Source organism: Falco rusticolus, chromosome 7, assembly GCF_015220075.1.
Source record: "Falco rusticolus isolate bFalRus1 chromosome 7, bFalRus1.pri, whole genome shotgun sequence".
Taxonomy (NCBI): Eukaryota; Metazoa; Chordata; class Aves; order Falconiformes; family Falconidae; genus Falco; species Falco rusticolus.
Window position 1 is genome coordinate 72,228,035 of NC_051193.1, and position 12,938 is coordinate 72,240,972.

Below are 12,938 nucleotides of genomic sequence, written 5' to 3' on the forward strand. Positions count from 1 at the left end.
CGAGTGCTGGTTTGAATGCGCACGTCACTCGGGGCCCTGGGCAGCCTGGTGCCTGCGATGAAGTCAGTACTGATGGTTATGTGTGAGCACGCAGTCACTGTGGATCAAAGCCTTCCAATTATTTAAAGCAGAATGAAGGGGTGCAGAGAGCCAGAGCTGACTCTACTTCACCTCCATCAATGTTTTTTTCTCCTGCTTTTTGCTCAGGTATTTTCTGTGGCACTCAAATACAGAGAAAAATACCTGGAAGGACTAGAAGTTCACTTTGGAAAATGGCTAGCAGTGGCAAGAAGCCCCAGGGATTCTATAAGGTTTCCATTTTACAGAGAGCTGGAATAGGATAATCCTGAAAGCACAATATGTTTGCTTGGTTTTATTTACGAACCATGTAAAAAAAAAAAAAAGTAGCATCAGGAGTGGTGCTTGTTTTGGCCAAATGCTGTCTGAAAGCACATCTATTTCTTCACAAGGATAGCAGGCTGGAAATAAAGACTCGCTGTGGAAACAGACAGGCCTCAGACAGCAGAGCTGCAGAAAGACTGCGGTTTTGTTTCAGGCCTGGTAGAAAATATAAGTCGCTTCCTTTCCTAAAATAGCAAACTGGTACTGGGTGCTTTATGTGAAAATGCCAAGGGTGGATTCTGACCAGCTCCCAGCACGGCAGTAAGGATGACTAAGCTTGTATAAACTTTAAGTCATATTTGTCATCACAGCAAAGCTAGTGGGAGCTCCACCCTGCTTATGCAGAGATCTTGTGCACTGTTAACAAAGGTTTTTTTAATATTTTAAGAAATGTCCTCAGTGGAAACCCTTCTCTCTCATTGCAGAGAGAGGAGCCAAATGGTCTAATAGCTTTTTCCTATCTGTAATCTTAACGACTGTATGCAGGAGAACACTCTTGGATTATGTTCTTTGCGCATGTTTGTGATGTAAAACCTGCTACAGAAATAAAAGTGGCTCTCGTGTCATCATGGGGCTCCTAAATACTCATTTAAGCTCATCTAATAATGTTGTCTTCTCACTGCTTTGTGCGGTGGCTGGAAAAGGGAGGTGCAGGAGGTGGGAGAGGGACGGAGCTGGGGGAGGAGAGGCAGCGCGGTCCCTCTCCAGCTCTGGCACGAGTGGGAAGCAGTGGGCCAGGGGAGGAGAAGCAGTGAATTTCAACATGTATTTCTATTTCTGACACATTTGCTATAAGCTGTGGGATGTGCTTCTGAATCATAGCAGTTTAGAAGCCGGGAGAATAATTCTGTATTGTTTTGTTTTCATCCATTCTGCTTTTGGAGGGACCCCCTGCCCCAGATGGTGACCTAAATCCCTGCTCTCTCCCCAGGCCAGCTAGCAGACAGACTAGAAAAAGAGGCTGAGAGAGGTTTGTCTCAACATAGGGGGGGGGAAACCTTATCGTTAACTATCAGAGAGAGCCTTTTACAGCAGTGGTGTTAATTGTTTCTACCCTGACTGTTTGGCAGGAACAGCCCAAGTGATTGGCTTGGGTGTTGTGGAGAGGCTTGGCGTTACCTTTCCTTGTGCTCTCCTTCCACTTCTGTTTCTGATCCCTCTCCTTCCTTGTAAGCAGCCTTGAAGGCTGGGTCAAAAGGTGCAGCAGGAGGGAGTATCGTAAAACTCAGGGCCTATAGAGCCTTCTGAGTGGGAAAAGAATATGTGAGTCACTGAAGGAGATAAGATGCTGAAAAATAGGTGCCGAAGCCTTGGTGATTTGTTTCAAGTGGAGAAGCACTACTAGTTTGCTTCCTCAGTGGTCCAGAATTCTGTTTCCTTAAGCTTTGCCTGTTCATTAGACTAATACCGCTTCTTCAAAAACTTGGATGCTAAGGCTCGACGATGTAACTAGTAATCAAGCCTTGGAAGCCCTTTGCCTACCAGGACTCTGCCAGTAAGGATGTCTGATGAATGCTTTTCACATACATCTATGCAGAGGTTCATCTCAGCCCATTAACCTAACACCTCTTTTAAGGACAGGTTTACTTACACTCTTGTGACATACAACATAATAGGATTACTTAACATCTTAAAAGATGGTTCTTCCTCACCTCGTGGTAAAGCACAGCCAACTGCTGATGGTGAGCAAGGGAGCGTGAAGGTGAAGGCGGCGCTTAGGGATCTGTTACCTGTTCTTGTTTGCTCTTAAACAATTTGGAGATAGGGGGGCTATCCTAGATTGTAATAAATGCGTTCAGATTCACATTTAGTCCTTAGTAATTGTATTTGGAGAAGAAATCTGTCAGAGAATTGGATTAATTTATCTGTTGTTTGCCAAGCATAGAGAATATTCTTTTATTCATAACCATAATGCGTATCTTCCTTCCCTGACAGCTTACTCAGATTGGCAGCGTCTCCATTTCTTCCGTAGACAGTTTGTAGTCCAAAGTATACATATCCTGGGAGCAAATATTAGACCAGAATCAGAACCTCCATGCTGGCTAACTTATTTCTTGACCCGCAGGGCACTTTTTAAAATTCACCTTCTCTTTGGAAGACAGACGTTGAGAAGTTACAGCCAAGTTAGAGCCATCAACGCTGGAAAGTTACAGCCAATGCCATGTCCCACAGGGTGCTTCTCTTGTGGGAGGGGTGAGAGAGGAAATGTAAATATTTTCAACCAGATTGCCATGAGACTATTTTCTTTCTCTATTGTCTGTCACAATGTTATCTGGTTGGCATTTAGGCAGTACTGTGTGTAGCCTGGTCAGGGTTCTGCTGGCTGCCTCGAACAGGACAAGGTGAAATACTCATATTAAGCAACCTTTTTGTGCTGAGACTCCAGTTTAAAGCGCCCTAGATCATGAGCTCATGTGAAGTAGTGTAATCTGGAGCAGTGCCTTTTCTTGAGGCTGAAAACTAAGGATAACTGGGTGCATCTGCTCTGCCTTTGCTGTGTGAGACAGCTAGTTTTTCTGGTGACTGACTGGCTGTTTATGCCAAATTCCAGTGTACAGCCATCCACTGTGTGCACCAGATCTGGCAGCATGGCTTTTCCATTTAAAAGCAAAAAGAAGAAATAACCCAGTGTGGTCTGTTTACCTTTGACAGTCTTCTGTTTCCTGACTGGTGTTTTCTCCATCATCTAGGTGGCCAGAGACAGCCTCCTTATGGGACGTCCTGGGTTCCTGTAGCGCTGGGCATTCTCACAGCTCTGGTCACGGCTGTTGCCCTGGCTCTTATTCTCCTTCGAAAAAGAAGAAAGGAAACTCGGTTTGGGTAAGAGAGGTCTTGTGCTGGTTAGAGAGATCTTTGCTTTCTCCTCTAGTGTGGTTTCTGACTCAATTGTGTTTCAAAAAGCATTGGGGATTGAGTACTTCTGGCATTTTCTTTGGATAACTGTTTTTTCACAATTTTGAGGGTGACCCTGGATTTAAAGACTAGCAGGAAAGGTGCCCTACCTTTTCTTCAAAATGAGAACACCAAAAAGTAAAGTAGAAAAAAACATTAGGTCAATAGCTGGGCTTTATTAGAATATGGAAATATAAACTAGATCAAGGTGGTTCTGTAAGTCCTTAGCACTGTTGCTTAAGAGGTTCAAAGAGAAAAGACCCACAGATGAATCATCTTCTGTGTTCTCACGGGCTGGGTCCTTTATCCCGTGCTGGTTTTCAGTCTAGCAGCTGCTTGTAACTTCCTGACTGCCCGGAACCCTCTGGATGCGCAGGAAAGTCTCCTTTCCATCGCCTCTGACACAGCTGTGGGTTGCTCCCTGCTGCCAGCAAGGCTCCCATTCTTTTCAGAGTCTCCCAGAGCTCACTCTCACAGCAGTATTTCTTTTTATGGGACTCTTGCAACCTGTCCCAACCTGCAGCTTCTCCCAGGCACTCCAGATGAGCGATTCCCCTCCTCCGGAAGGCTCCCAGCCCCCTCTAGGTGCATCAGCAAGGCAGCATAACCCCAGTGTTCCTACTCTCCAGCTACCCCCTCTTTAATAAAAGAGTCCGAGTCCATAATATTTACACGGCAAGGGGTGAGAAATGATCTGTAACTGTTCAACACACCCTTTGAGAAGCGAATGTCCCCTCTAATCATGGCCCTGTGTGTCTTTTCTGCCTTGTAGCCATGCCTTTGGCAGCGTGGTTGGCAGAGGGGATCCAGCAGTCCATTTCAGAGCTGCCAGGTCTTTCAACAGGGAGGGCCCGGAGCTCATTGAAGCAACATGTAAGTAAAATGACCGGAGTGATTCTGCCTGAGAAGCTGTGTCCATGTGTGTACCGTGCTCTCTCTGTTTTCCCTGAAACTGATGTTTTGGATCAAGAACATGGGTTTGATTTACAAAGAGGCTTAGAAACTGCAGATGGCAGAGGTGAAAGGCCGGAATTGCTGTTGCCTTACCAATTAAATGGCACTTGTTAATTACAGCTGCAGTCATTGTGTATACTAGTGCAAGGCATAAATTTGCCACTCCCCTGCCCCAGTTTCACACTACAGGGACTCCTTCAACTGTAATATTATGAAACAGTGAGATAAATATGGCTTAACAATATTAGCAATACGCTTTAAACTCGTTGTGCTGAGCTGTGCTAGAAGCATGAACCAATTAATCAGTCTTGGAAGGCCAGGAATTAGTAACTTCTCAAACAGGAGACTGAGTCCCAGGCATGGACAGAGTCGAGAAGATCCATTTCTCTCTCCTGGTTCAGCGAGGACATGGCTCTTTAGCAGTGCGGCAGGGCTGGCTTAGGGCGATGCTCCCACTGCCTGTGACTTTGGTCCCCTGGGTTTAGAGCTCTCTCCATCAAACCTAGTCACCATAAACTGTTGGACATCATGTTGCCCTCTCAGCCGGGTACTGTGAGACTTGAACTATACTTAAAACAGCCTGAGAGCCAGTCATTGAAAGCTGGTGCAGCTCCATCAGCTTAATGAAGCTGTATGAACCAGTGTCTGTCAGTGTCCCCTCTGATTGGATTTTGTCTTCGCAGTGTTATTTACAATAGTTCTGTATTCCTGTTGCTCGTGGTGTGTTTAAGGGTGTGTTATCACCCCCTCTCCCTTTCGGTACTGTTGGTACATTTTTATGTGCTGGAAAGTTATCAGCACCTTGTCTGTGGTGAGGCTGGAGGACATGGACAGCAGCCCTGTCTTTTTCAGGTTTTCCAGCTTACTTTTACAGTGTGGGAATTGGATTGGAGATGATTAGAACAGGTGACTCTTGGTGTTGTGGCAGACTATTTAAGTAGCCCTTATTTGACTCTTCCTTTGTTGTTTTTTTTTCCAGTGGAGAGTGTAGGGATCAGTGATGAGCTGAAGACAAAACTCAAAGATGTCCTAATCCAGGAACAGCAGTTCACCTTGGGAAGAATGTTGGGCAAGGGTAAGATTCAGAGCTGAACAAGGCTTTACACTGAAAGTCCCGCTTGTGTTGCCTTTACCGCTGAGTATGGAGAAACAATCATAAGCAGCCTGTTTTCTCTCCTTCTGCTTCTAGATGGCAATTTAAATGGAATTCTCCCTTCTGCTGGGATAAAACATTTCAAAGGCTTAGCATAACTAAGACGATATTGGCTAAGCCATTCCTATAATATGGCTCTACACAGTCATGAACTGCAGTCCGTACTCAGCTTTCCAAAGTAGTGTTGATTCCTTGGTGTGTGAATTTCTTTCAGGGATTTAAACAAAGGAATATTCAGTTAAACTTCTGCTCTTTCAACTAACAAGAATGGTGCTATAGAATTCCTTTTATTTGCATAAGCATGCATCAAGTATTAAACAGGTGGAGACGATACAGAGACAGAAGTGATCTATCTCAAATGCTCCAAACCCTCAAAAAAAAAAAAAGTTGATTCAGTTTCAGGTATTCTTAATGTCTGAGGTGGTCTGACTTCAGATTTTAGTTTGGGCTCTTATAGAAGCACATTTGGAACAGGTACTGAATTTTGTTGATGTTTGTTCATATTAGTTCAGGTCCTTAGGAGCTCTTCTGACTCCGGATCGCTATCTGGATCTCCCACAGAGGTGCTCCTAACATTTTTATGAGGTTTTCAGGTCAGGGGGGATGAGCAGAGTAAAGGTGGGATGCTTCTCCCTCACCTTCAGCTAAAAGATTGGCCCAGAAGCTATGTGTGAAAAGATGAGTTTGCATTTAGGTTTCCCAAACAGCAGGCACGTGTGCCAACTGTTGCATCATCCCTCCCTGCTCCTCAAGCTGAAGGCAATCTCCAGAAATAAGTGAAAATGTGTAATGATAAAGCCAGTAACTAAGAGAGGAGCGTAAGTCAGGGGTCATAAGCAAAAGAAAGCTGAAATGTTTGGCTTCCTTTTTGATCATAAGACTAGTTTTACTGGTTTTCTTTGACTCTTTCCTAGTGGGAGCATTCTTCTGCTCCATCCCTCCTAGACCAAATGTGTTTCTTTCAGAGCGGGAAGATGACCTTCCTGCAGAAGTGCTCTCAGGGGGCTTAAGTAGTTAAACAGCTGTGTCATCTGTTGGTGAGTGTCAGCTCTTGGCCAGTTTCTGGGATCATGCTTAACCCTTCTGGGCTGTCCCCATGATGGGTGACAAACCGGAGATGGGAAGCAGTGAGGCGCAGGGGATGGCCTCGGCGGGAGGACGGCAGCTGGCGGGATCTGTCTGCATTGCCAGCCCCGTTGCCCCAGCCCCACGCGCAGCACACAGGTTATGAGATGGCATGAGTGCATTACCTTGGGCTCTGCTGACTGCAGCTGAGCGACAGCTGCGTAATATGGAAGCAGTACTAAATGCTTTTGCTCCTTCCCATTTTCCTCTTTTCTGGTCAGATCCCCTGCTTTTTGTGAAATAAGCATGGTAGGGAAGGATACTGGTGAAAAGCTGGTGGAAAGGTGATGCTTTTAGGGTAGGTGTCCTGAGTGCCATATTTTGCTTCCTTCTTTTCAGTACCAGAGTTCCTCATGGCAATGCGTTTTGGGCGGAGTAAGTAGTTACACAATTAGGGAGCGCGAATCTAGAGCTAGATCTAATGCAGAGAAGCTGTTATGCTGTGCTATAAAGCCACTTCAGGCTAAAATAATTGGAAGAGGGTTTGGCCAGTCGCAGTTCCCTTTATCTCCCTTCGAACACACCAGGGTAAACACTTCCTCCCACGAATTAGCCTATCACACACACACAGGTAGGTGTTCTGTGTTTTGTCTGGTCAGCTGTGATTCACAGAAGTCATTCCCCGAGTTTTGGGAGATGAGTCCTGATTGTGTCTCAGAGGGTTGAGTCCTGGCACCAGTCTCAGCTCTGAGGGCTGTCAGCATGGAGGGCTCCCTCAGCCATCCCGTCCGTGAGCGGAGCCTCGCTCAGACTCGGCCCCCAGGGTGCGGCTTCCCCAGAAGTGTCTGCTGGGATCCCAGCTTATACCCTGACTCTGCGTCGCCCATCTGGTAGGGGATTGCTCTCCTCCCCTCGTGTTTTCCTTTACCTGCCAGGACAGTGGGCTCTGCCTGCGGGGAGTGCTCCTTCTCCCCAGCGCACACGTGCTGGAAGCTGCTGGCTGCAACTGCGGAATGAAAAATGAAGCCAGTGGCTGCGTTACTTATGGTTATTCAGCTTCTTTGCCAGGGACCCCTGGAGTGAATCTGCTGTGAATCACGCTTTCTTCACAAGAAGCTGTTCCCTCACTGCCTGCTCTGGTCATTCCACAGGGGAATTTGGGTCAGTTCGAGAGGCGCTACTGAAGCTCGATGATGGTTCTTTCCAGAAAGTGGCAGTGAAGATGCTGAAAGGTAAGTGGGAGCAGGGCTACCTGAAGTACTTGAGAGAAGAGAGCTTAGAAAGACTAAATGCTGCCTGTCCTGTTCTCTGGCAGACATCCCCTGACGCTCTTTACGCCTCTCTGAGCTTCCCACTCAGCCACTCTGCCCATGTTGTCTCCCGTCCCTTTCATGACAGTCTTTTTGTAGCAGCAACTCTTCAGGGAAGGACCTAAACCACCTTAGCTGCTTGTACAGCACCTGGCACGTGGTGAGTGCAGCCAAAGCCGAGTCGTAGCTACAGCTTCTCCTATTCACAGAGGATCTCGTTCAGTTGCTCGATTCAGCACAGCACTACATCGTGTGGTGCAGACAGCTCAGAAGGTCTGCTTTGCCCTGCTAACTCAGCGGTGGAAGATGGTGTTCCTCCAAGCTTATACCCTAGAGTCAACAGAGGAGTGTTTGGGCTGAATGCAGCAACAAGCTAACTCGTCTCAGTCAGGCCTCTTTGAGTATGTGGGCTAACTCCCTTCTCATTTGTCATTTGATGAGTGTACATAACATGTTCATCAGGCAGAAGCCTGTAACAAGCAGTTAATAGATGGCTATAAGTGAAAGCAAGTATGTGCATATATGCACATATATATATATATATATGTATGTTAGCCTATGTTATTTCACCCCTGTTGCCTGTAAGGCAGAAATAACTGTGACTGACTTAAAGCAGAGTTGCACTCACCTGTCCTTGGAGCTGGGTTTGGCTGCCACAGAATACCGGTTTGTACTAAGTGTACTAGTACCACATTAGTGTAAGTTGCATCGTTTTATCCAGTTCCAACAATAATTCTAATCAGTTTGCAAGCTTTTGTGTAGTCAGTCTACCTTCAGGCATCTAACTTGGGAACTCTGTCACCCTCCAGAGGCACCTTCATTCTCTGTGGACTGTAAAAAGGGAATCTACTTTTGTCTTCTGCATCATATTTAAATTACTTGCCTAAAGCAGATAATGCAAATACTCCCCTGCAGGTCTGGGTCTGATCTTGCAGCAGGGCTGGAGGACTCCTGCGAAATTCAGCAGCGACAGTGGGGGAGGTAGTCCACAGTCCACTGGGCTAATTCTTGATTATACTGATACACTTCCATAAATCTGGAGTAATAGCAATGAGAAATAATTTACTCCAAATTTATGCTGATGTATGTCACTGCTGAATTTGGTCCGGCTGGTGTGGTTATATACAAAATCTTAGCTCTAGCACCTTAGAAAGTTCAGTCACGCTAAGAGATGTAACAGTGTTGATCTTTCATGCCATCCTTACCGGAGATGAAGTGGGGTCTGCCGTACTCCAGGCCATGTCCTCAGCTTCAACATGTTCTTTAATTTTGTGTGATGTCTCCTCTCCCCAACACGGTAGTTTAAGTTCTTTTAGCCAATTAATTCTTACATCTTTAACCCACACAAATTGGCATGGCTTCCAAGGGAAGTTGTTGCTGGGAATGGCGCTGCTATCAGCAGGTCTTTACTCAGCCAAGAACCAGCTTACCAGATCCCCCCCCACCGTGTCCTTCCTGCCGCCCGTCCCAGGAGCTCAGCTCTGTTGCAAACTGGCTCATCTGGCTGTAGGTCTGAGAGGATGTGCTGTGCCACAAAGAACAAGCTTCTGGTAGTCATTATCTGTAAAGTCCCTTGGAGCCACCCACAGAGGAAGAAAACTTACAGCTGCTTTTTTCCAGCGGACATCTTTACCTCGACTGACATCGAGGAGTTCCTGCGAGAGGCTGCGTGTATGAAGGAGTTTGACCACCCGCACGTCACGAAGCTGATCGGTAAGCCAGCGCTGCTGCTGATGCCGCACAGCACCTCCGGCTCGCGCGGTCCCACGCAGCCTGGCGTGCTCAGCCCCGTGCTGTCCCAGAGCAGGGCTAGCGCAGCCGCTCTGCTCTGCCTGGAGACCTGCACGTAGCAGCAGGGCTCTTCCCTGGCCTAGAGGCAGGTGGAGCGTGTGTGAGCGCTCACAACACCCGCCCGCAGACACCGGTAGGAAGCATCTCTTATTTAAGCCATTTCTTTGGTTCTTGCAGATGCCATGGGGAGGGTGTGACTGGCTGAGATGTGTCTAAACTGCTGTGATACGTGGGCAGCTGGGGTGGTAGAGGGAGGGGAGATTGTGCCTTTCCAGAATACTGAGGAGGAGACAAGGCACTTGTGGGTGGGCACTGTGGAGCACAGGCAATCTCCGGAGGCTGCTCTGCAGAGCCTGGGGTTTGGGGCTCTCTGGTCTGGAGGGATCCTGGAAGCAGTTGTAGCTGGTCCTGCGAGGAGAGCTGAGAGGCACTAGGTGCTTAGTGCTGCCCCCAAAGTAAGTGGGGTTATAGGTGTCTTAACACCTCCTGGCATGAAGCCGTGCAAAGGAGCTTGGAGCGTGGAACCTACCCGCCAAAACTCCACATTTTCCTCCAAGTTTGTCAGAGACAGGCACAGCAGCCTGTAAGATTCCCCCTGGGACTGATCTGTTTGCTAAAACCCCTCTGCTGTGTGCGTCCTCATTAGGAGTCAGTCTGCGGAGCCGTCCCAAGGGCCGTCTCCCAATCCCCATGGTGATCCTGCCCTTCATGAAGCATGGAGACCTTCATGCATTTCTGCTGATGTCACGGATTGGCGAAAACCCTTTTGTAAGTCTGTCTTACTGTAGAATTTCTTCTGGGAGGGTATTCATTTTCAGAGGGTGTACTCGGATCAGCTCAGGGTTGGCCTCCCAAGCGCATTGGCAGATGACTGGACTTGAATACCAGGGAAAGTTGTGAGATGTGACGCTGAAGTATTTCATTCCACACGTGCTGAGGACCAACTCCTCCATGCCATCCCCTCCCTATATCCTCCGTACCTGCTCAGTAAGCTAGCAGCAAGTCTTGCAGTTTTGTCATACCTGCTTGGAAGTTTCCAGGAACAGAACTTGAATTGTCCTTTCTTTCAGAACTTGCCTGTTCAGACACTCCTCAAGTTCATGATTGACATTGCCAGTGGGATGGAGTACTTGAGCTCAAAAAATTTCATACACAGGGACCTTGCAGCTCGGAACTGCATGTAAGTGACCCATGAGTCATCACTGGTCTGCACACAGTGTTATGCAGCTGATTACAATGTGTTTGGAATTAGTCACTCTGATGGCTGTGTGTCAGCATGGGCTGTTTGTTCCGCAGCATAACGTAGCCAACGGGAGAGAATGGGTTTGGCTCTGCTGGGAGAAAGGAACTTCTATGGTAGCCTGAAGTCTGTATTTCTTGTGTCTGTTTTGAGGACTTGTTATTACAGTGTAAGAAACATAGAATTTCCCTGAAAGCTTGTGGGGAATGTCGCTAGAAATAATTGCATGGTGAGCACACTGGATGATCCCACATTGCTGTTCTTGTCCCCAAACTGCCTCGCCTGCTTTGAAGGGAGGAAAAGTCCTTTTTTATCCTATCCACTCTGCTGCTTTCCTGAGAATGGAGTAAGGAACAGCCCATCCTGGCAGACAGAACTCTGCCTCTGAGCAAACCCACGACAACTGGTAAAATCCACCATGAGGCACAGATTTCCAAAGGCGTTTGAATGCTCAGACGTACAGACAGGAGCCTGATAGTCATAGTGAAAAATGATGGGTTAGCCTCTTTTGACATCTATGAGAAGTCTGTACCGATTTCCCATTTTTAAACATCTGAAAAATACAGAGTTCCTCCAGAGGAAGCTGAGTGCCTATCTCGGCACATCTGGGACAAGCAAGGGGTCCTTTATGGGGCTGGGAGCATGCAGCCCTTGTGGGCTCTCCTTGCACTGTCGTAGAACCATAGAATGGGTTGGGTTGGCTTGGAAGGGACTTAAAAGACCGTCCAGTTCCAACCCCCCTGCCGTGGGCAGGGACACCATCCACCAACCTGTGTAGGTTTAAGTGGGTGAAAGAGCAATGCAGACCACTAACCAGGCCTGGAGAGAAGACGTTGCAGATCAAGTTGGGGCAGTTGTAATAGGCAGTCTGGGCAGGAACCCTGTGGTTTTTTAATTGCCTATACAGGCAATTATATATATAAAAAATATAATATATATCTATATGTGTTTATATATAAAAAATAAGAGCACAGGCTTTAGTGGTAGCAGCAGGCACTGCAAATGTGCTCTGATAATCTTGGGAACTACAGAAAGTACGAGTTCACTTGGTGTAACAGGGTGGATCATCTAGGTGTAGCCATTTCCTTACTTCCTTAGTCCTAATTATCTCCCTGTTAGTCTCAAGGAACTGACCGAGACCACTAAACTATTTCACATTGGTCTTCAAGTAGATTCTTCTGGGTAATACTTGGTGAACTTTATACCTCAGTTCCCTGGATGTCACTTTTTTTTTTGCCTGACATAGCCAATATATGCTTTTCTCAGTCATGGAAACTTCCCCTTAGGTTGGATGAGAACATGAACGTGAGCGTTGCAGACTTTGGGCTTTCTAAGAAGATCTACAGTGGAGACTACTACCGTCAGGGCTGTGCCTCCAAGCTGCCGGTGAAGTGGCTTGCTCTGGAAAGTCTGGCGGATAATCTGTACACGACACACAGTGATGTGGTGAGTTTTGCTCTGATGCATTCGGGGACCACTTGTATTCCTGCTGAAACGGAGGAATCCTCCTCTGTTCGTTGAGGGTGGGAGAAGGCCCCGGTGATAGGAAAGGGAGTTTGCCGTGTGTTTGAGGCACAGTGCTAACTCTGCCTTGTGTGCTGTCAGAACTCAAGACTAAAAATACGTGTGAGCCTCTTATGACAGAAGACATGAACTCTTCTCCTCCTGTCCTTTGGTCCTTCATTTTTCAGTGCTTATCCCCATCCTGTCCTTCGCTTTTCCCCTTCTCCTCTTCCTTTCCCTCTCTATGCAGTCTCTTCTTTCTTACTTTTTTTCCTTTCACTTCTGCATGAGTTTGTAGGTGACATTTGAAGTGCACGTAACCCACATGCTCATGTACCAGTGCAGCAGAGATGCTCTATCCTTCAGCAGGCGTTGGTGGAACTTCATAGATTCTGGATATATCAGTGCTTACACACTCTTTCCCATAACTTCACCCCTGGGGAGTGAAACTAAACCCATTCATCTGAAGTGTTTGCTTCCTTTCCCTTTGGGTTGTTGGGGATTTTTTCCTTTCTGATACCTCCTCCCCTCTTCCTTGCTGTCTTTTGAGCTGGTTTCACACTGGTTTTGTCCTTCGGGCCTGTGGACTTGCCTTGCCAGTTATACATGTCACAGTGTCCCCGAAGAG

At 47.1% G+C, this 12,938-nt stretch overlaps 1 protein-coding gene across 3 annotated transcripts in view; it reads left to right on the forward strand.

The window, feature by feature from the left end:
• Positions 1-12,938, forward strand: part of TYRO3 (TYRO3 protein tyrosine kinase) — a 42,289-nt gene that overhangs the window by 23,189 nt on the left and 6,162 nt on the right. For all 3 annotated transcript variants that reach the window (XM_037395316.1, XM_037395317.1, XM_037395318.1), the window contains 8 exons: positions 3,093-3,222; positions 4,067-4,167; positions 5,228-5,323; positions 7,618-7,698; positions 9,397-9,489; positions 10,214-10,335; positions 10,638-10,747; positions 12,094-12,253. In XM_037395316.1, coding sequence (XP_037251213.1) covers positions 3,093-3,222; positions 4,067-4,167; positions 5,228-5,323; positions 7,618-7,698; positions 9,397-9,489; positions 10,214-10,335; positions 10,638-10,747; positions 12,094-12,253 — 893 coding nt within the window. The remainder of the gene's footprint in view (positions 1-3,092; positions 3,223-4,066; positions 4,168-5,227; positions 5,324-7,617; positions 7,699-9,396; positions 9,490-10,213; positions 10,336-10,637; positions 10,748-12,093; positions 12,254-12,938) is intronic.